The sequence below is a fragment of the Brassica oleracea genome, chromosome C8 (genome assembly GCF_000695525.1).
Source record: "Brassica oleracea var. oleracea cultivar TO1000 chromosome C8, BOL, whole genome shotgun sequence".
Lineage (NCBI taxonomy): Eukaryota > Viridiplantae > Streptophyta > Magnoliopsida > Brassicales > Brassicaceae > Brassica > Brassica oleracea.
The window spans coordinates 24,970,928-24,993,850 of record NC_027755.1 but is presented as its reverse complement, the minus strand read 5'-3'; the positions used below and the strand labels follow the sequence as shown (position 1 = coordinate 24,993,850).

Below are 22,923 nucleotides of genomic sequence, written 5' to 3'. Positions count from 1 at the left end.
GCTTATCATAAGCTTAATCTTGTGGTTAGTGATATGGTTCATTCATGTGTAAAAGTTTCATTCTTTGGAATTTTGCAGTCCATATATATAAGCTTTTTTTCTAGTTCTACAAAGAGATGAAAGATTTTAATTGACCATGTTCCCCTTTTACAGTGAATTTTTATGCAATACTCATTGGGAGAGACGAACCAAAAGTGTAAAGAAATTATATTTCAAGCTCCACAAATAAGATCGGCTTTATTGGAATTATATGAATCATGTGATTATGCTATGACAAAAGGTAATGTTGAAAACTGAATTATGTCATTTGATGATTGTGAACTCATACTTGACATGTTTATTTTGTATGAAATTTTGTTTGCTATTAACTCGGTGAGTAAGAACTCACAAGCTAAATCTATGTGCATTGATAATGCTTTGAAACAATTAGAAGGTGTAGTTCTGTTTTCAAAGAAGTACATAAATGAAGGGTTTACTTCTAATTTGAATATAGCTCAAAGTATTGATCATGATATGAATGTTGATCATGTAGTTGCAAATAAGCGCAATACCTTTAGGAAAAATGATCAGATGATACTTAGTTAGTTAAAGAATTACTAACGTGTGAAGATCAATTTAGAGAATTATTTTTTAAAGTTGTAGTGTACATCGTAATAACTTCATTCAAGAACATATTTGATCAAACAGTGAATTGTTTTTTAAAAATTGAGTTTTTATTTAATTTGAGAAAACTAAAGGCATTAGATGAAAGTGAAATACGAGAACCTTGTACTAATTTTCACTAATTTTTTTTCTCATTGTAGTTTTTCAGATGTTGATTTAAATAATTTATATTCTGAATTGAAAATCTTGCAAACTACTTTACGTGCTATACCATTGGAACCAAGCAAAGTACTTAAGTTAGTTGAAACTGTGAGTTGTTATCATAATATGTCAATTGCTTATAGTATTATCATAATATGTCAATTGCTTATAGTATTCTTTTAACTATATAAATGACTGTAGTTTCAGCGGAAAGAAGTTTTTAAAAATTAAAATTACTGAAATATTATTTGCAATCTTCAATATCGATCTTAAGAAAAGTTGAATGGTTTAGCTATTTAAAGAATGAAAAATACATGTTAGAGGAACTATTATTCATGATTTTGCATCAAGTGAAGCTTGAAAACATCCATTTGTTATGATTATAATTTTTTATTTAGATGACTACTGTTTTCTTTGTTTTTCATATCCAATAAACATGTCAAATAATGAAATTATTGGTGGAAACAAGTGATTGCCACAAAAGCTAGGAAGAAGAATGAAAAGCAGAAAACAAATTCTGATTTTTATGGTCTTAGTGATAACATTTATAAGACACAAGATGCAAAAAAATTATTTTATTTTATGTTTGTTTTTGCTAAACATTGTTGTTTGGTATTTTAGTTGTAGTAATAGTTTTAAGTACTGTATCATGTTTTTATAGGTTGGATTTTAGAAATTTACCCCATCTATCAATTGTCTAAGCCGGCTCTGTATGTAACAATATTGATCACCTAAAGAATAAAATACTGAAACTGGAAAAGCCTTTTTTTATGATAAACGATAGGGGATCTCAGAGGTTCCGCAATGTTGAGTTGGATCAAGTGAGCCGAGAACATATATTATCAAGTATCATATTTGTTTTAAGAATATGGTTTATATATCCGATTTGTTTTGTTCAAACTTTTATCATTTTATCTGATGGCTTGTACACACTACACACTTTGTATTTCACCTTCACAATTTAATTAATAATATACTAAATTTTGATTCGCACAACTGTGCGGATGATTATTTTAATTTTATAAATATAAATATTCGATTTACATGGTTAGTGGTATATAATTTTAACATTTACCATATTGCTAATAGTTTAATATAATATTTTCAAACACAATAATTTTATAGTTTGCATGAAGTAGTTTAATTTATTGTTTCAAATTATTAGTAATATTTCTCTTATTAAAACATGAACACTAACTAAAATCCTACATTATGTGATATTTATGACAAATTCTGTTCAATTTAATATTAATTTTAATATTAATTCCCTTAAGACTATACTTGTATTTTAGATTTTGGTCATACATATATGTTAATCAAATTATTTGTATGAATTAAATATTTTACTGAATAACATATATTAAGTGTAATTTATAAAACGTCCGCTTTATTTAAATTATTAAACCAGAAATTACAATGTGTTTGTTTTTGTCCTTTTAAACTTGAATTTTATCTTTATTATCTATGTTTTGAGGTTCTTTGTGTTGTCTATTGGTGATTTAGACTTTTCTACTACGATGCTCTTTGATTATTTACCATGGATTTTTCAATGTTAAACTTTTATTTGCAATTCTTCATCTATCATACATCATGTTATATAATTAACACTTAGACCTACAGCTACATTTAATAATAATGAAAATAAATATATTCACATGAAATATTTTTATCATTCATTCGTGTGTCATTTAGGTTAATGACATAAATTGGTACAATATCTATTGCACTTTTAAAATTGCACGAAATACAATAAACAAAAGCAATTACATTAATGAATAATACATGAATATGGTCTATATAAAAATAAGTTTGATTATCTTTTTGCAAACAAAGTAGCCATATGCTTCTATTATTGAAGAATAAAACTAAACTGGCCACTATATTGTTTTTTTTTGTCATTAACTTAAACAAACTCAAATTGACTCTGTAAACCACACTGGTAGCTTCTCATTCATGTGAACGACGAAGTTGTTTTTTGGCAATACGTGCTAAACTGTCTATCCTTAGATTATTCGTTCGTGGTATATAGATGATTTCTGAGTCGAGTAAACTTTCTCGAATGTTGAATAGATTTTCTCTTGAAAAAAATGAGTAGTGCGATTGGATTTAAAAAGAATTAAGAAAAACAAATTTGTTTTATAAGAAGAATTGCAGTAATAAATATTAAAAAAATGTTCGTACTAGTTTTTGAAACTATGGACCAAAAATCGGAGAAGGAATCACCAAAATTTTGAATTTTTCAAATCACAAGTCTGGTGTCTACTGTTCGAGGATTCCAAGTTCCTATCGTAATTACTTATTTTAGTACATCTCGTCTTGGAAACTGGAAAGTTACATAAATGTCCACGTTTCTACAAATTTACCATTTTTGCCAGAAAAAAAACGAAAAACTAAAATCCAATTTAGCTACAATAAATTCATTTACATAAAAAGACAAAAAGTCATAAAGAGCCAAGAAACTCTTCTTAAGTTGTCGCCCACCAAACACTCTTTCTCTTACTTATTTTCCTGGAAAAGTTTTCCAAGAGAAAAGAGAGAATGTCTAGCGAAGGAACAGATAGGACGAATATGCCTGCACCTTCTGCACAATCTCACACAAGAAACACTCAAGGAGTATCTTCTTTTGGTAATCAAATCCTTCTTTCTTCTTTACTATTTCTTGTTTTTGTACTGCGGTCTCTTTTGATAAAAAAAAGAAAGAAAAAAGGTACTTCGGTCTCAAAAAATAGATAATAAAGAGAAAATTTTGTTTATTCTGTGGAAGTTTATATTCTGTGGAAGTTTATAGGAGATAATCATCTTAAATTTATATCTGACTAATTTAAATTTATATTCTGTGGAAGTTTTGACCAAAAAAAAAATGTATCTGTGGAAGCAAGGAAATAATCATCTTCTCCCCCGCATTCTTTTCATGCCCATTCTTTTATATTTTCAGGGGAAAAAATTGTTTGCAATTATTGCAAATAACAAAAAATATAGATTATTACCAAAGTAACTGTACACCTGGATGATTGAGCGGACATTAGAGCATTTCCAGCCAAATAGTTTTCTCTTAAAGAGGATATCTAAACAAAAAAATACTATTTTAATATAATTTATGATTTAAAAAATTAAAATTAAAAATAAATCCTATTTTTAAATTAAAATATAATGCTTAGAACATGATTAACCCCAATCTCTTAACTGAAATTTTTAGCTTCGGCTAAGAGACGATTCTTAGCTTTTAACTAAGAAAAACTAAGAATCATAATAAGAGAATGATTAATGAGGAGTTCTTAGGGCGGAGTTCTTAACAAAATATAAGAAACCATCTCTTAACTTTTAACTAAAAAAGCTAAGAACCAGTTCTTAAATATACAGTTTCTTATATTTTGTTAATAACTCCACCCTAAAAACCCCTATTAATCATGCTCTAAGAGCTGTCTCTTAGCCGAAAAATGTAAAAAAAAAAATCAAATCATAAGTTAAAAACCCTGACTAAGATACCGGGGTTAATCATGCTCTTAGGTGCAATAATTTTTTAACTTATATATATATATATATTTATTTATTTTTAGTTGACAAACTCTATGAAAACTTTTCATTGTAAATGTCTTTAGAATGGAAAGCTAGTTTGGTTAGAATATTTTATTCAATTTGAACCGGCCCAACCAATCCAGTTAAGCCGGTTCTAATTAGTTACTGTATTCACTTTGTGTTTTGTTGAAAAAAAGATTACATATATCATTCAAAAATATTAATCGGACCTAACTAGTCGGTATTGTTTTTAATATTTTAACTAGATTCTGATTCGTCATTCGAAGGACGTATATATTTTTTGATCTGCGCTTAAAAAACTCGGGGTTAATATTTTTTGTTGAAAAAATTATTTTACGTATGAAATTATGATCTTTAATAAATGATACATATATATATATATATTAGAAATTTATCTTAAATTTATTATATGACTTATTTTTTTATTTTAAATATGACTACATTTTTGAAGACTCCAAATAATTCTGACCCATTATGATTTTGTTTATTTAACTTGTTGTTAAACTTATTTTACACTGATTTTTTTTTTATATATTTTAATTTAAATAAAATATTTTATATTTTTAACCAGCTGTGTATCGATAAAATTCATTTTTGTGTGTTTTAAACTTGTTTCTATAATTTTATTAAATTAAGTTTATATGATTTAATTTTTTATCTTAAATGGAACTATTTTTTAAGGATTTGAGATAATTCAGACCCACATTATGATTTGTTGATTTAATCTTGATTTTATTTTGGTGGTTTAATTTAATAAATATTAAATTAATATAAATAATAATTATTAATGATTAATTAATGAGTCTTGAAATGGTTAATCTTAAAAGTACTATTTATATCTTATTATTATTAGATTAACTACCGTTTAACATAAAATTATTAATGTAGATAATAATTATTAACAAATATTAAATTAACTACCATTATTCTACATTATTTCGTAAATTCTAGTTTATACTTAATTTTTCACTCATATATATAATATATTCATGAATTCTAGTGAGTAAAAATGAGAGTTATGGGTTTCTAGAATATAGAAAATAAGAAAAGAGGTTATAAATTAAATGCAGAAAGTTTTTTTTTTTGGTAGCAAACACAGGAAGTTAGTTATTATTAATATAATAAATAAATAATTAGACATAGCATGTATCAATATTTAGAAGGTGGTTATGATTATTTAGATGCATTTATAAAATAATTAGTTGGACTAAACCTATATCAATAGGTCATGTTCCTAATTTAATACTCCCTCCGTTTTTTAATATAAGTCGGTTTACAGAAATTTTTGTGTTCCAAATTATATGATGTTTTCGGTTAGACTTATCAGTCAATAATTAATTAGTTACCCATCAATACTAACTTGTTAACCAAGAAACAAGTTTATAGGTCAGACTAAGCATTCCGAACATGTGTAATCTGGAAATGCTATTAAAAGACTTGCTTCCTCGACTATGCAGACTTCTTGAAGACGATCCTCCTGGTGTTGTTCGTGGGAGCTTTGGCATGGGCTTATCAATCAATCCAACCACCACCGCCAAAAACCGTCGGCTCTCCAGACGGAGCCGCAGTGACAGCACCGAGGATCAAACTGAGAGACGGAAGACATTTGGCTTACAAGGAGCACGGAATTCATAGAGACGAAGCCAAGTTCAAAATCATATTCATCCACGGCTTCGATTCTAGTATGCTCGACTCGCCTTTCCCCTTTTTCTTATCCCCCGTAAGTTCTCCGGCGAAAGCCCTCATGACCCACTTGTCAAACATCGTTAGCATGTGAAAATGTTAAAACCTTTCTGTAAAATCTCACAAGCTTGTCAAAACTACTTGTCTCTTTGGTTGATATCTTTGTGCATCATGATTTAGGCTCTTGTGGATGAGTTGAGGATATACACTGTGTCATTCGACCGTCCTGGTTACGGAGAGAGTGATCCTGACCCGAATCGATCACCTAGAAGCATAGCATTGGATGTACAAGAGCTGGCTGATGGATTAGGACTAGGACCTAACTTCTATGTCTTTGGTCTCTCCATGGGTGGTGAAATCTCTTGGGCATGTCTTAAGTACATTCCTCACAGGTGCTTTAAACTAAAACTGTCTTGGTTCTTCTGAGTACGGTTTGTCTATGACATGTGTTTGAATTGATGCTCTGAGTTTAAACAGGTTAGCAGGAGCAGCGCTTGTAGCACCAGCGATTAACTACTGGTGGAGAAACCTGCCTGGAGACATAACAAGAGAAGCTTTCTCTCTTATGTATCCTGCAGATCAGTGGTCACTTCGCGTAGCTCACTATGCTCCTTGGCTTACATACTGGTGGAACACTCAGAAATGGTTCCCAATCTCCAATGTCATCGCTGGCAACCCCATCATTTTCTCCCGTCAGGACATGGAGGTCTTGTCTAAGCTCGGATTCGTCAGTCCAAATCGGGTACAAGCACATCTATAGATGTTTAGTTTGACAAAATGTTGTGCCGTTTGGTTAAGGTTCTTTGTTTTTTTTTTTTTTGTTTCAGGGATACACAAGACAACAAGGTGAATACGAAAGCCTACACCGAGATTTGAATGTTGGATTTTCAGGCTGGGAGTTTGATCCTTTAGACCTTAAAGATCCGTTTCCGAACAAGAATGGCTCGGTTCATCTATGGCATGGTGATGAGGACAGGTTTGTGCCAGTGAAGCTTCAGAGTTATATAGCATCAAGGCTTCCATGGATTAGTTACCATGAAATCTCAGGATCAGGACATTTGTTACCTCTTGTGGAAGGTATGACTGATAAGATCATCAAGTCACTTTTGGTTGGGGAGTAAGTGCGAGTAGAGAAGCTTTTGCTGGAGACAAACTAGTTATGATCAACTATTAAATAAGTGAGACTAGAGAGGATGCTAGTTTGAGTCAATGTGGTTTATATTTTCCAAGAATGACTAAATTGCTTGTACGATTATCATCATGAATCGACCTTGGACTAATTGCTTAATCTCTCCGTTTGATTTTAGTTTAATTTATTTTTATTGTACATTTTAAAAAACAACTGAAAGTCATTTTGCACACTATCACGAGGGACAAGAGTACACTAAACAAATAACAAAACTGTGATAAGACAAGAAAAAAAATAATTGTTGGTTTGTAAGAAAAATATGAAGAAAAGATCAAACCATGTTAGGACGCTGAGGAAGGAGAAGATTGTAAAACTTGTTGTGCAAGAAAAAGCTCTTCCCTTTGCTATCAATTGCTTTTTTCCACCCACACCATCCACCATTCACTATCTTCTTGTGATCTTCACCACCTGTATAATGCGGATCCAAGATCAAGAAGGCACAATCTCCGCTTCCTTCATCGAAATCCACTCCCAAAAGCGTGTATGCAAGAACACCACCTCCTGAAACAATCAATTCCCATTACAATACAGTTTGTGATGTGGGTTGAGTTCATCAGTTTGGATGTCCTCACATTCCTCTTATAGGTTTTAGCTCACATTAACGACCAGTGGAGTGATCCTTCATATGTATGGTTTTAAGTGCCACTTATGCTTTTGAAATACATACTATCTTGGAGGCTTATTCACATCAATGTTTTTGTTTTTATTCTAAAGGATTAGCTTGTGTAAGGTTAAAGTATCAGAGTGATTTGGCTTGACTTACCGATCATTATTGGAGTTCCTTGGGTCTCAAAGTGCAGAGCTAACTCACGGCATTTCTCTGGGAGCTCGGATCCGGATCTGAAGTTCATGATTTTGCAACTTACCTGCATATAGAAAAAAAGACCCAACAGTTTCTTTATGTCAATACTCAATATTAGATGTTGAAATATATTCCTCCTTAGCATATATATATGTTGAAAGACAAAGGACGTTTAGAGTAGAAGACTTACACCAAGAAGTTTGTCCAACACGAAACTCAGCTCTATGGCACCAATCCACTCGCGCGATCCTACAAATGAAGGATCCTTATCACCTATCTCCACGAGTGTCTGCTGTATTTCCCTGAACATCCAAGAATGATACTTAGAAGATCAAGTGATGAAGAGGAGTTGAGAGTTCTTATTCAGGAAAAAAAAAACTGTTTCTTACCTATGTGAAGGTACAGAGACTGATGTATAGTGTTGAAGTCTGAACCAAGAGATGATAGTTTGCAATGATCGGTAAGCACAACCCCATCCCTAAAACAACAATATAGAATTAGTATTAGAAGCACAACAAGATATTGTATCAGTATCAGGTTATTCTATTGACACCATGGAAGAATGAGAAAATGATATACCGAGTCATCAAAGCTATCCTGAAGATAATGATAATACTCATAAGAGCCTTGGATAACAGATGCCACACCCTCCGATACTGCATTAAACGTTGCAAATGAATAAATCAAGCAAAGAAATAAGAAAGACAAAGGCATAGATTAATAATACTAACCACCGCTGCTAGGGATTCCGATATGCACATCTTTGAGCTGGATGGAGCCTGACAATGCCCACGTCGATTAACAATTTGAGCCTATGGAAAAATATTGAGATAAATAAGAAAGTAGGCAGACGTATCTACCTCTTTTCTTTGTGTTACTCCTTGAGTCATCATTGACAGACAGATCCAAGGCATTAGCAGTTCTCAGAAGGGGACGGTCAAGTGGGAGACCAAGCCTCATGTGCAGAGATTTCCTAACATCGACTGCAAATAAAGTCAACGGCAAGAGCCATATGTAAATTAAACATCATAATACCATCAACAAAGGAATGAGACTTCAGTAAGAGAATTAAAGGATGGAAAGCTAAACGGATGACTCTGAAACTTCAGTAAGAGTTTTAGCATGACGTAATTGCAATAGTTACCTTGCTTCATTTCAGACTCTCCATAGTTAAGCTCGTATATAGTTGTTATTGGGTGTAATACTCCAGGTGGATTGAAGTGATAAATACGCAACTGTAAGAACAAACCGATTACATATAATTCAACGAGTGGTGATTGCAAAAGATAACTAAAAGCATGTCGTCTCAACATGGGGAATACTGATAGGGATATAAAAGAAACGATATCCTACCTGAGGATGTTCCATCAAGAGGTGTGGTAAGATAATCTTCCTCAGGGAGTATAGCTGATCAACCAGAGCAGGGATAACTAAGTTTGAGACCGCGTGCATGAGTGGTAGTTCCTTGGGTGCATAAGTGAGTACATCAAGATTCAAATCAACAACAATGAGCCTTGCTTCTTCCATAGCTGTGAGAAAAGCAACAACTTAAGAAATGAGAACAGGGAACAAGCATATTTGAGTTTAAATCATTTACATTCCAAGTGATTACCTGGAAAATATTCTGCAACAGGGGCACCAGAGGTTGGAGATTTTTCAGATCTATTAAGCATAAGAGATATTTGGATCTTATCTGCATTCTATGAAGAAGAAATTTCAGTAGAGACAAGAACAGCAATACCAAGTATATGTTTTACTTACCTCTGCTGAATTTACTACTGCAGCAGGTTTGCTGTTCAGACACAAATGTGAACATGATATAATGTCAGATACTTGGTCTTCGGCAGCAGGCAAACGGTTAATGTTTGACGCATCAGCACCAAAACCAAAATCTTTACCGCGGAGGACGACTGGCTTTGGAACATCTCCAGAAGCTTTATTTAAGGTCTCGGCTATGTACACAACATTTGGTTCTTTAAACTGAGTAATAACTGCATCAACAGCTTCTGAAAACATCTTCTTCGACTCTGGAAACATGACATCACTAAACTTGAGAGAAAAAGAAGATAAATAGAGCCAAAAGAAAGTATAGAGGCTGAGATTATACCAGAGGGAGAGCTTGCGGGAAAATAGAAAGGCAACTTGATGGGAAGCTCACAGTGAAGCAAGCAACCATTCTCCCATAGATACTTTCCAGACTTGTCCTCCTCATACACAACGGAGGCAACAGGCTCTAGCTTTGCTAACTTCTCGGTCTTAGAGATGAAGAAGTGAATGGCACCGGTTCCTGCATCCACACTAGCTCCAACTATCTTCTCGTCATCTAACTCTCCACCTTCAGATATAATCTTGCGCAATCTACGAGCTGCTCTGACCGCCTCAAGCGCGCTTTTCTCAGCGTCAGAGTCCCCAACTATCAGACCTCCAATGACCTCAAAACCTTTCGGTAACAACTTCCGGAGATCATCTGCTCGTTTACAATCATTCAAGAAAGAATTACTAGTACACACAAAAACAAGTGAACACAAGAACTCACATTAAACTCAACAACACTAGAACTGATCTAAGACAACGATGATCCATTAGAAAGTATTGATCTTTCGATATCAAAAACAAGAATCATGCAATTGAGTTGGATTCGATATGAGCTAATTGCAAAACCCTTGTAGGAAACGGTTTCTTCTTACCAGATTCTTGATCGAGATCAGGAGACTGATGGATGCATCGGAAGGTGGAGACGACGGTGAAAGGCGGGAAGAATGGGGAACCAATAAGCCATTGGAGAGCTCCTGGTTGGTTCCCAGAGAGAAGCAGCTTTGGGCAAAGGACTCGTACGGTCGCTGCCTCGCACGAATGAGGAGCCATCGGATCCAACAAGGCAGGTATCAGTTTTATTTTTACTTGTGTTTCGATGACTGCTTATGTCGTGAGAGACTTATTTGACGATGTGGCGACTCTTTGTTATCTACATGGGCCGTGTCAAGTATAGGCCCATGATGGTAGGCCTATTTATATTAGACTTCTTCGAAAGTGGTTATGTGGATAATTAATAGGGTTAATTTGACCAATGACCATACTCGGAAAAATATTAAATTTGTAGTAAGAGGATAAAGAAACAGAAAGAAGAGAGAGGAAATACTATGGTTAATCGGTGAAATATAGTTTTTTTTTGTTATGGGATCAAATTTCCCTAATTAATATTGCTTTTTTTTTAATTGAATGCTAATCCAAACATTGGTTTATTTAGAAAATATTTGAAAATTGAACATATATGGTTGAACACAAGAATCTTACAACACTCAAGTTTTGAGGGTGCCCACATCAATAACAAATTCCCAACCAATAAAAATGATACGCTACCATTATTGTCATCTAATCGTAGCTTTCAAAAATTATCTAGTCGGTTTCTTCTTAATTTATTGACAATTTGTTTTACAAGCCCATATCATGGCCCAAATGATCTGCCGAACCTATCTATTCTATTAAAACAGCAGTTTGACCAATTGATAAAAGTATGGTTCAACTGATATTATTCAAACAATTAAATTACTATTATTAATACATTTATATAAATTTTGATAATATGAGAACGACCATGTTACTAACATTAGAAATAAATTCAGACAATATTACTAAAGTTTTTATAAATATAGAAATATACCAAACTTTTTCAAAATATGATAATTAACTTTTAAATTTTTAAAATAAATAAAAATACAAAATTATAATAAGTTGTTAAAAATAAAAATAAACTAATAATACTTTCATATTAAGAAAAAAAATTGAAAATAGTTTTCATTTTTAAATAATACAATATTTGTTTTTTAAAAATCTGTAAAGTCACATATTTATTCAATTTTATGTCAATTTTAATTTAATAGAATAGACGTAATATTAAAAATATAGAAAAATTTAATCAATTTGTTAAAGAAATACTATCACATTTTTGCGGTTTTATCGGACCAATCGGCATCGAACTACGGGTTAACATGGAATTTTCGAATTTCTACAAAATTTTATCGGATTTTTAATAAACATATTTTCAGTAATATGAACCAAATTATATACGGATCACCAGATTTACCTATTCGATCATGGGTTTGGGTTTATTAAATTAGGATCATGACCAATTTTTAGTTTTAATTTTTTTTGATAAATTGAATTTTTATATTTGTGTTTTTTTTTTAATAATCTATTAAAACAAAATCTATGACTTATTGATATATGTTATCTCCAACTATGTATTTTCTTTATTTTAGGGACTTTATTATTTTCTTTGATTTTATTTAACATTAACATGTTTACTATAATTACAAATAAAAACACAATTATAAAAATTAAATTTTTCAAAATAAATTTTAAAACAAAAAATATATCCGCCCTCTAATAGGGGGGGGGTCAGAATCTACGGCACAAATTTATATTTTAACAATTTGAAAAATTTCTTACAATTATCAAAATACTTTACTAATCATTTAAAAAAAAATTACGCAAATATGATCACAGATAAAAACACAAATATGATTACAAAAAAAATACATATATGATACAAGGAAAGACACAAGTACGTACTTATGAAACTTGATTTATTTAATATACTTACAAAAATTATCTATTCTATTAAATTCATATCATACAAAAATATGATTTTATAAACACACAAAGATATAAATTATATTAGGCAATAATTTTTTTTAAAAAAAATATACCCGCCCAATATCTAGTTATATCAATAAAAGACTCATCGACTTCGTTCATCGGATAAATCACATATATTATTTCACTTTCTCTGTTTCTCAGCTGTGACGTCAGGCTCCCACAACTATGTCATAAAATTTACTCACCCTGTTCCATAATAGTTGATGTTTTGGATGGAGACATAAGATATAGACTTTTTTCTATAAAGTAACACTAAAATATAAAATAAGCATTACTCAGTCAATCATAAAAAAAAAAAAATATTATAAAACATCATTGGTCACACTGTTTTCAATAAAAGTTAAACTAATTTAAAAATATAAAACATCATATATTTTGAAACATCAAAAAATCTTCAAAACAACATCTATTAAAACGGAAAGAGTATTATTTACTGCAACAATCAAGAATCATGGAACCGTTTCCATATCCCATGTTTTCACTTTATACATACCGATGATCAGTTCTCCATTCCTTCCGCACAATTCACCAAAACAATATAAAAGAAGCAGGCAATGACCATCAAAACAACGAATCTGCAGTGGAGAGAAAATAATAAAATACATCGGCAGTGAGCGATCCACCAGTTACGCGGCCTCAACCAACTCCCGAAACAACGAAGCCCGGATCGAATTTGGAATGGCTGATAAGTGATAACCGTAGTACCATGTCTCCTTTGACAATTAGGTATCTTCCTCCTCTACAAAATTACTATTTCATGACATAGTTTCTCTTCTCTCTTGATTACCTGCTGGTAGAAAGCAATAACGCCACAAGAAAAGCCTTGAAAGTTATACATGATCTCCTTCAAACACTGTATCCTCTTCGTATCTTCTCTCTTCTCCGTCTCCCATACTTTCTCATTCCGTATTTGCGTCCATCCTTCTCTTCTCTAATTGGTTCAACTGCATAGGGTTTTGGAAACATAATGCCATTTTTGAATTTGGAGTTTAAGGCTGAGCTTGATGATAGAACTGTTCAATGTAACAAAGCAATACACGAAAATGGAGACGAGATCGAGACGACAGATAAACAGAGTATATGCTATTGCTAATGCATGATGAAGAGAAGGATAAAAAAACACAAAGATGTTACAGTTTCTTTATGACAATCAACATATACTCTGCATCAGTATCGTTTAGCCGAGAGGTATAACTTTATTTCGGTTCCCTTAATGTGTTTGCCTTTGATAGAATATGGTTTTCTATCATCATAACCTCAATCTTATTGTATTTGTTCAAAACCATAACTATTCATCAATCATTTTGTATTGACTTTTGATCACCAGGAACTTCAGGTGCTTCTGTAAGATGAAATCTGAGTGATATTTTCACTGGAAGCTTCTTGAACGAAGAAAATTTGGTCACGCCTGTCTTGCTAGGGAAAGATAGGTCAGTATAACTTTCATTCATTTCCCTATCTTTGTTGTTATGTTTATCTTTGTTGGAGTTCGTTGTTCATGTTATACAAACAAAATTTAACCTTTGTTCAAATCTTTTTATTGTTTTTCTCATCAAGTTCTCACGCATATATGCAAATATGAAACATGGTTCTTTCCAAGACCCTACTTCACCAATTTCAAATTGAACATCATCTCAGCAAAGAAGTAGAAATTCAGTCTCTTCTCCATATAACCCCAATATACATCGGCTTATATTTGTTAAGATTCAAGAAAACATCTTTGGGAAGAAAGAACATTTGCTATTTTGCTAATAGACGTAGCCAGAATAGAATGACATTAGAATATCAAAGAGTATTCAATGACAGCTAACCTTTTTTGTCATTAATTTACAGTTTTGATTGGTTAGCTAAACAATTTTGCATTAGTTTTTGAAAAATATTTGTGCTGAAAATCCAACCTTCGGTTATGTTCTAAGTTTCTCAAAACTTTCATCGTGAGCTTTAAGTAGAGGAGGCTTGAGGAAGAAGATGAGAAGGTTTTTAAATATTACTCAACTCTCGGGACAGTGACGAAATAACACAATCAAAGTGACATGTGGAAAAACCAGTGCAACTTACCAGAGAAGAGACTCTGAGAAGCCAACCGGCGACTACCGGCGACTACTTCCTCATAAAGCAACCCAATCACCAGAATTTGCAGAGTGTTTGTTACACAATATCGCCATGGAAACCAAAGGGAGTAAAGTGTCATTCATTTTCTAATTGCTTCAGTAGTTTGTGTTTACATCCACTTATCCTTCTCATTCTAAGAATGTAATATTTATTCCAGATTTATAAAAGAAAAAGCAAACCACCATTTGAAGTAAAAATCTAAGGTTTTCTTTTTTCTTAAAACAGATTATGGTATGGGAGATAAAGCTAGCATCAAAATAATAGCTGAAGTCAATACTAAGTTTCATTTATATAACCAATTTTCAGACGAAAATAAAATCACTTTTAATGCAAGATGGAAGAATAAACTATGAAGAGTTCTGTGTGGTGATGAGAAGTGGTACTACAAAGTAACAAGGAAAACTTCATTCCAGTCCAAGGAGGAACTGAATATTATTAGATGAACATTTGTTTGCTTGATATCAATGCATAGGAGAATCCATGACTATTTTATGCATATAGATACATATATGCATGCATATGTTACCAGCATAATCATTGTGAACTCAACAGTTAATTCAATTAGACATAATTCAACATCACACATTGACAATCTTATCAACGCAAACGATCTGGACTGGTCCATACCTTCAGCCACTGCTCCCACAAGTTTTGTGATGATTACTCTACTTCTATGATTTACAAAGGTGTTAGAAAGTAGTAAAGACGGCCAATAGAGTGTTATCATGAAACTATCCATTAGTTTTTCTTTATAATCTTGTGTCAAAATTGTAGAAAAACTGCTAATTACCTTTAAAATAACTTTATTGGTTTCACATATAGAAATTACTTAATCAAATAAACTCCATAAAATTACAAATAATCACAAAACTTATAATGCAATAACCTTTTTAAATTTTAAATTTAATGTAATGCGTAAAGTTACTTTTGGAAAATATATTCCCAAAAATAAATACTATGTTTATAGCTATAGAAAAATAACAAAAAAATATTGTAATATCATTTCTAAATTAGATAGAAATGATTTATAAATAATTAACCCGGGCGTAGCCCGGGAATGCACCTAGTGATTTAGAATAGTGCTAACGTTGTCATGAGAATTATGGCTTAATATTTTAAATTAAAAGAGAAGTTCACATTTCACATATGTATGTTTGTAACTAAAAGACTGTAAAAAACTTAAATAATTTATGGAAATGTCAAAAGATTTGATATGTTTGGAGCTCGATAATGAGTTTTTGTTTTAACCTGTTCGTAATTTTAAAATAGTTGCACATCAACACAATAATAACACAAGTGCATCTCCAGGAGTTGACACCTCAATATTTTCAAACATTGTAGAACTGACATGTCAATAAATGAAAAAAACTTCAACATCCAATCAAATCATTTTATTAATACACATCTGTTTTGTTATCGACACATCACATGAGTAATCTTTTTAAATTGAAGAGTCTAATGCGTGTTGGATTTTGACCTTCTTTACTCGACGGCCATGCATCAGACTGACAAAAATAATGGAAAATCAAGGACATAGATAGAGAAGATGCATCATATGCTGCTATGGTGCTGGGGTTCTACGGATTTTGTGAAGGCGGCGTTATGGACTTCCTTGAGGATCGTCATCTCTGCATCTTATCCGAAAGCTAATACCTAAGCCTTGTTGAATTCCAAAGAGTGAAAATTTGTGTAGAGAAGAAAGCAGAGGATGCAAATGAGGGAGATGTGACAAGACCGTGTAATCTCTAATGGAAAAAGGAGCTAAGATTATCAAGTGTAGTGTCAAAAGAGACGAGTTATGTCTTCTATGGTTATCAAGACAGAACAACATGATGTTTGTTTAAGACAACTCCAATACTTATGCTTATGCTTGCATTTTTGACATGTCTATTATATTCCATTGTTTCATTTTCTTTGGTTAGTTTTTAAGATTCATCTGTGCATATTTTTTCTTAACGTAGTGAAGGAAAGTTCATGTCTTCTTGTAATGGAGATTGTGGAAGATTTCTTTGTAAATGATATTCTTAATCATTAATCTAGTTTCTCTGCTTATTTTCACTTCAAGTCTGCAGTCCATTTTTTTTTAGGTAACTCAAGCATAATATATTCATCACAATATCTCATTCTACAGTTTTATAAAACAATACTCAAGCATCATTCATAAAACCACATATGGCACACTTTTTTAATGATATTGTTCATTACGAATTCAGTCATCACTCAAGCCAATCTTGAAAGCCGACCTGTGAATTGCTTACCTTCTTCAACTTTACACATTTTTCGTCCAAACCCTTAAAACAACCGGAACAACACATTAGAGATTAATATGGATTCCCTATAACTTTCGTCACACTAATCATAATGTCCTGAAACTCATTACTCTATTTTTTGGGTTGTAGCTTTTGAGGTCGACAAAAATCAGAAATATGAAAAGCTTTTTCTCTAATGCTGCTTTCACCTATGAATCTTAGAATCTCTTGCACCACTTTACTTTAAAGACCTTGGTGGCTTTGATACTTTGCAGAAAGAACAGCTGAGTCGTGGAAAGTATCACTGACACAAAACATAACAATATACATTATATATGGGTTTGGGGTCTTTGTTTCGATGACATTTTAAATTTGATAACACAAGTTTGAAAAGAAAATTCAAGTTTGTGTTACCGTTCTATTGCAAAAATTCATAGTCAAAAACTTTTTTCGTACAACTATAAAAGAAGAAAAAGTTACATGAAAGACCTCAAAATGTTAAACCTTGAACATTTAAGTTTTCTTCTACACATATTTTTTCTTGGTTAATGATAAGGCAGTTCATACTTTCTGCAATCAACACCAGAAGCAAACAAAGTCATGAAAGGTGTCATGAAAGTAAGTCTTTGGACAAGATTATGTGATCTTAACTGAGTTTCTTGAGATTTGGTGATTACCTTGTTGCTCTTGTTGAGGACTGGATAGTGATATTCGCCTCATCTCTCATGCTTTCAACTGAAAGCATTGGTTGTTTGAAGATTGTACAAGATCTTATCAATTGGTGCTGATTTCTTCTTCTCCAACTTCACATGTGATTCAAGCAAGTCATGGTTTTGATTGGTTTTTGTGCACTTTTATATAAGTCAAAGAGTTCTAAGGTAGCTTATGATTTCTCCTTGTGCTGCTGATAGTTTCCCTTCCTCTCTTTTAAATCTGCAAACATTCACACAAAGAAAAACCTTGAAAGATTCATGGCTGTTCTGAGATACCTCAAGAAGCATAAGCATAAGCATAAGCATAAGCATAAGCATAAGCATTGGAGTTGTCTTAAACAAACATCATGTTGTTCTGTCTTGATAACCCTAAAAGACATTACTCGTCTCTTTCACTTGATCATCTTAGCTCCTTTTTCCATTAGAGATTACACGGTCTCGTCACATCTCCCTCCTTTGCATCCTCTGCTTTCTTCTCTATACAAATTTTTAACTCTTTGGAATTCAACAAAGCTTAGATATTAGCTTTTGGATAAGATGCAGAGATGACGATCCTCAAGGAAGTCCATAACGCCGCCTTCACAAAATCCATAGAACCCCACCACCATAACAGCATCTGATGCATCTTCTCTATCTATGTCCTTGATTTTCCATTATTTTCATCAGTCTGATGCATGTCCGTCGAGCAAAGAAGGTCAAAATCCAACACGCATTAGACTCTTCAATTTAGAAAGATTACTCATATGATATGTCGATAACAAAACAGATGTGTATAAATAAAATGATTTGATTGTATGTTGAAGATTTTTCATTTATTGACATGTCAGTTCTACAATGTTTGAAAATACTGAGGTGTCAACTCCTGGAGATGCACTTGTGTTATTATTGTGTTGATGTCCGTATAGTTAATCTCTGTTAATTACAAATTAACAATTATAATATATTTAATACATTTGTATCAAACACTTTTGTTAACAACCTACCTTAGCCTAATGATTCTAAAAGAGTTTAGAATTGAGGAGTGGATAACTTGAACCAAAAAATGAATGAAAGGGGACGATGAATAATTATAATGACATAATTTCAGTACAAAGACAATTAAGAAGTCCATAGACATTGAGTTTTAGCTAATCGTAGATAATTAAGTTGTTTATTTCTGATGCCAAAAAAAGTTGTTACTTTCTGTGAACTCAATTTTCATCTTAAGCATGAACCATCAAATTTTTAAAACAAATAAGTATTATCAAAATGAACATTTCTTAGACCATCTCCAATGGTTGCCTCTAATTTTACTCCAAAAATAGAATACTCTAAAAATAAAGGTGGATTTTTCTCCAATTGTTACCTCTATTTTTTACTCTAAAAATATTCCAGTTATATTCTTTTTCTATTTATTTATTAATTTATTATACATCTTTAAATTTAGAAATATTCAAAATTTACCCATTGATTTTATTTTATAACAATATACTACCAAAATTATATTGTTTATACAGCTGAATATTTTAAAATTAAAATTTTATTATAATATATAATTATAAACAAACGATATACTAATATATAATTATAAACAAACGATATACTAAACTATATATTTGGCGTTTAAAGAAAAAATAGAGTACCATTGGAGATTCTCTTAATAAAAATTATTCATAAAACCTTCCGCAGTGTAACACATGTATTTACCTGGTATATCATTGGTCTTCTTACCTATTGTACATACTTTTAGTAATATTATATAAGAAAATAAAAAGCACAGCATAAAAATGATTACATTGATCTTACCTATTGTGCAATGCTGACCCCACTACTTTAAAAAAATATTTGTATTTCTTTTAAGTAAAAATATGTTGACCGCAATAGAAAGTTAAATTTGACTCCGCTAAAAAATAGAACCCCACAAAAATAACTAAAACATTAAAATTTAAAGATAAAATTATATAACTAATACATTTATATCATTTTTTTTGTTAAAATTTGGTTTGTATTAATTTTTATCTCAATTTTTACTATTGCAAAAAACCATGAAGTCAATAATACGTTTTTATCTTAAACTTAGTTATATATTAGTTTTAAGCCCAAATTATATTAGACCCAAATAGTCTAGTAATTTATATCAGGAACATTAAAAACAAATTAATAAACAAACTCCTCTTCTTCAACAAACGCGAGAGCTAGTGTTCCAGAAGCATGTTTGGATTAATTTCAAGTTGGGTTCCTTTTTTATCTTATACTTTGGTGTTTTGATTATTTATTTATCAAACTAAAGATGATTATGATTCATTGATTCAAATTCAATAAAATATGTTTATAATCTGAACACTTTTAATTACTAGTTATATAGAAATAGGCTAAATTTTTATTAATTAGATAAATAATGGACCAATTTATCTAGATGATCCTAGTGAAAAAAAGTATTGTAATATCACCATAATCAAAGAGACAAGGAAAAACACAAATATTTAACTTGAGATCTTCATGGTCATAATTTTTAGGCAAGACTCATAAAAAATACATCAAAGCGGTTTAATCATTCTTGGTTTGATCAATATGGTAACTGGTTGGAATAAGTATTTTTTCTATTTGTTTTTTTAGCGAAAAAAATATGTAAAGATGTAGTCAATGAAACTGTAATAAAAAGTTTCGAATTATGAAAGTTGTACAATATAGTTTTATATATAATTTAGTAATTATGTTTAAAAAAGTTTTGATCCCGGTCCAAAAAGTTTTTTGCTCTGCCACTGTATCGTACAAAGTCTTTTTTTATGACTAACATGTAACATATGTATAAGAAATGCTTTCCACGTGTAGCATTTAGATAATAAGCTATCGTTTTATCGAGTCATTTGGCCTCACGGTTTGAAGGTGTTCTTCCTCATGAGAAACTTCTGATCAAGAAACGACATAAAAACAGCTTGGTACCAAGCTTGATCATTACGAATTTCAAAAGTTGAACAACTTTAAACACCTGAAACATAATCCAAGTTTTAATTTTATAAGCAACCTAATTAAAATTTATATTGAAGCAGAAGCAATAAAAATGGTATTGTGGATTTCACCAAATGTCATACTCTAAGTACCACGATAACAAGTTCCAGTAAACTATTGGACAATCAAAGTGTTGATCCTACTAGCAACCTAATTAGGTTATTTATCAACGTAATTATCTTCTATTCAACTAAGACATTTGTCGACCTTATCAAAGTTTAAATAACTGAATGGTGATAAAAGCTTTGATTCTTAGCCTGATCAAGTCTGTATAAAGTTTTGGACATGTCTCAAAACAATTACGACCAAATCAAAGGGAATATAACATAAATAAGACATATTGTTTGGATCAGTTCAAAGGGAATACATATTGTTTGTTTTTTGAAACTTAAATACATATACATATTGTTTGTTCGAATGAAAGATTTATAATATTTGATCTGCTGAGGGTTAAATGTGATGCTTCTTAATAGCGTTTACTATGTAAGATGGGATATGTGTTTAAGACTCTAAAAATAACTCTCTGTCACTGAAACCATTATTATTTTAGTTTTATTTAGTATTGAAAGATATATACGGAATTAAATGAATACTATTAATTTACATATCAAATATGCCATTTATTTACAATTTAGTTAGAATATCGGCCAAGTTTTTTAAATACGCATATATATAATACACTTAGGGAGATGTATTCAATTTAACATTTGATGTGATTTGATTTTTAATGGGGTTTTAGATGATTTCAATAAATTGCAGAGATTTAAGTGATTTTTTTTAAACTACTCTAGAATATCACCTAAAACTATGAGATTTGAGTTTTAATTTTTTAACTAAGAAATCCTACCCAAACACCCTAAAATCACCTGAAAACTTTAAAACTCCACAACTTGAAATATTTTCAATAACAGTGGATTTCAGAGTACTTTAAGAAATGTCAAATTCAATAACAGTGGATTTTAAATGAGTTTTTAAAATTCATGTTTCAATAACAGTGGATTTGTCATTTTAATACAAATCACTTGAAACTCTCGGTTGAATACATCTCCCAACTTCCCAAGAGTTGTATTGTTAAGAGAGTTTAAAATTTTGTTAAAATCTATTGTTATTCAACCAATGATTTTAAAAACTCTTTCCAAATCATGTATTAGTCAACATGAAATTTGTGCAAAGTTATTGAAAATTTGTAATCCCTTGTTATTCAATTAACAATTTGTAAAAAGTAAATTAAATCCACTATTATTCAACTGTAAATAATATTTAGGAAAACAAATTGTGACGAGAGTGGAAGGAGACGATCTTAAAGACGATGATTACAGTCAAGTATGATGCTATTGATACCTCTAATCTGGATCATGACGAAATTGGTGCAGAATGCTCAGTTTTGAATCCAACTTATTCTTCAGACGCAACAACCCTACATTATATCAGCTCTTCCCTCGTTATAAGAGACCTGACAGAGAGTATTACAAGAGCTCATAATATGTCTCTTTTTGCCACTCCTGCTACCAATAAATCTACACATGTCAGTGATGGACATGGCATAGGTACGACCAAGAGTTGGAGGGATACTGAGGTGGGATAACGTAAATAGCTTAGCCCTCGTTCTTTGTATTCTGTTGATCATCATGGTCTGCAGAATCCACTAAAAAAAGAAGAACCAGTACCTTGCAGTCCTATAAATTTGTGACGACACGAGTTTGGTTGCATATAACCTAATAGAACGCTTCCTACAGAAATTTACAGACCAAAAAATACTAGACTTAGAAGTGGACCAACGTTCATATCTTAGAGGAGAATCCATGCTTCAATAAGATGTAGAAGGTGAGGTTAAGCAGTCATCACACTTTCTGCTGTCACACTTTCCATTTGTTTTTCGTTTTTAAAATGATAGTTTTATCTTGTCTGGTAAGCACGAGGTTATTGAATCTCTAATTGCTGAGTACATGTTTTCAACAGTGTTTTGTTGAAATTAAAAGAGTTGATGGAGTAGCTGCAGTGAAATGCAGAAAAAAATATCATAAGTATATTGAACAAGTATTCTGTTTTGTGTATGATAAATATGAGTAACCAGGTATTGTTCCCAGAGTACATCATTAGCTTTGGATAAATCATCTAACTTTTACTTCTGTTATTTATCTAAGTTACTCCTTTTTTTTGTGAAACATCTAAGTTACTCCTAAAACA

General features: G+C 31.5%; 2 protein-coding genes across 2 annotated transcripts; one reads left to right on the top strand and one right to left on the bottom strand.

Moving 5' to 3' along the window:
• The first annotated feature begins 3,272 nt into the window (after positions 1 to 3,272).
• Positions 3,273 to 7,330, top strand: LOC106312272. Its single transcript, XM_013749727.1, has 5 exons — positions 3,273 to 3,430; positions 5,799 to 6,061; positions 6,205 to 6,416; positions 6,502 to 6,766; positions 6,852 to 7,330. Exons 1-5 carry the CDS (start codon positions 3,343 to 3,345, stop codon positions 7,143 to 7,145), a joined length of 1,122 nt encoding a protein of 373 aa, XP_013605181.1. The 5' UTR covers positions 3,273 to 3,342; the 3' UTR covers positions 7,146 to 7,330.
• A 31-nt stretch (positions 7,331 to 7,361) lies between these two features.
• Positions 7,362 to 10,923, bottom strand: LOC106312271 (probable Ufm1-specific protease). The gene is made up of 13 exons (XM_013749726.1): positions 10,703 to 10,923; positions 10,123 to 10,482; positions 9,777 to 10,042; positions 9,628 to 9,715; positions 9,369 to 9,544; positions 9,160 to 9,250; positions 8,876 to 8,998; positions 8,747 to 8,794; positions 8,595 to 8,671; positions 8,405 to 8,493; positions 8,206 to 8,317; positions 7,977 to 8,079; positions 7,362 to 7,714 (listed from the first exon to the last, which is right to left on the bottom strand). The coding sequence occupies exons 1-13, from the start codon at positions 10,878 to 10,880 to the stop codon at positions 7,485 to 7,487; spliced, it is 1,941 nt and encodes a 646-aa protein (XP_013605180.1). The 5' UTR covers positions 10,881 to 10,923; the 3' UTR covers positions 7,362 to 7,484.
• Between the last annotated feature and the right edge of the window lie 12,000 nt (positions 10,924 to 22,923).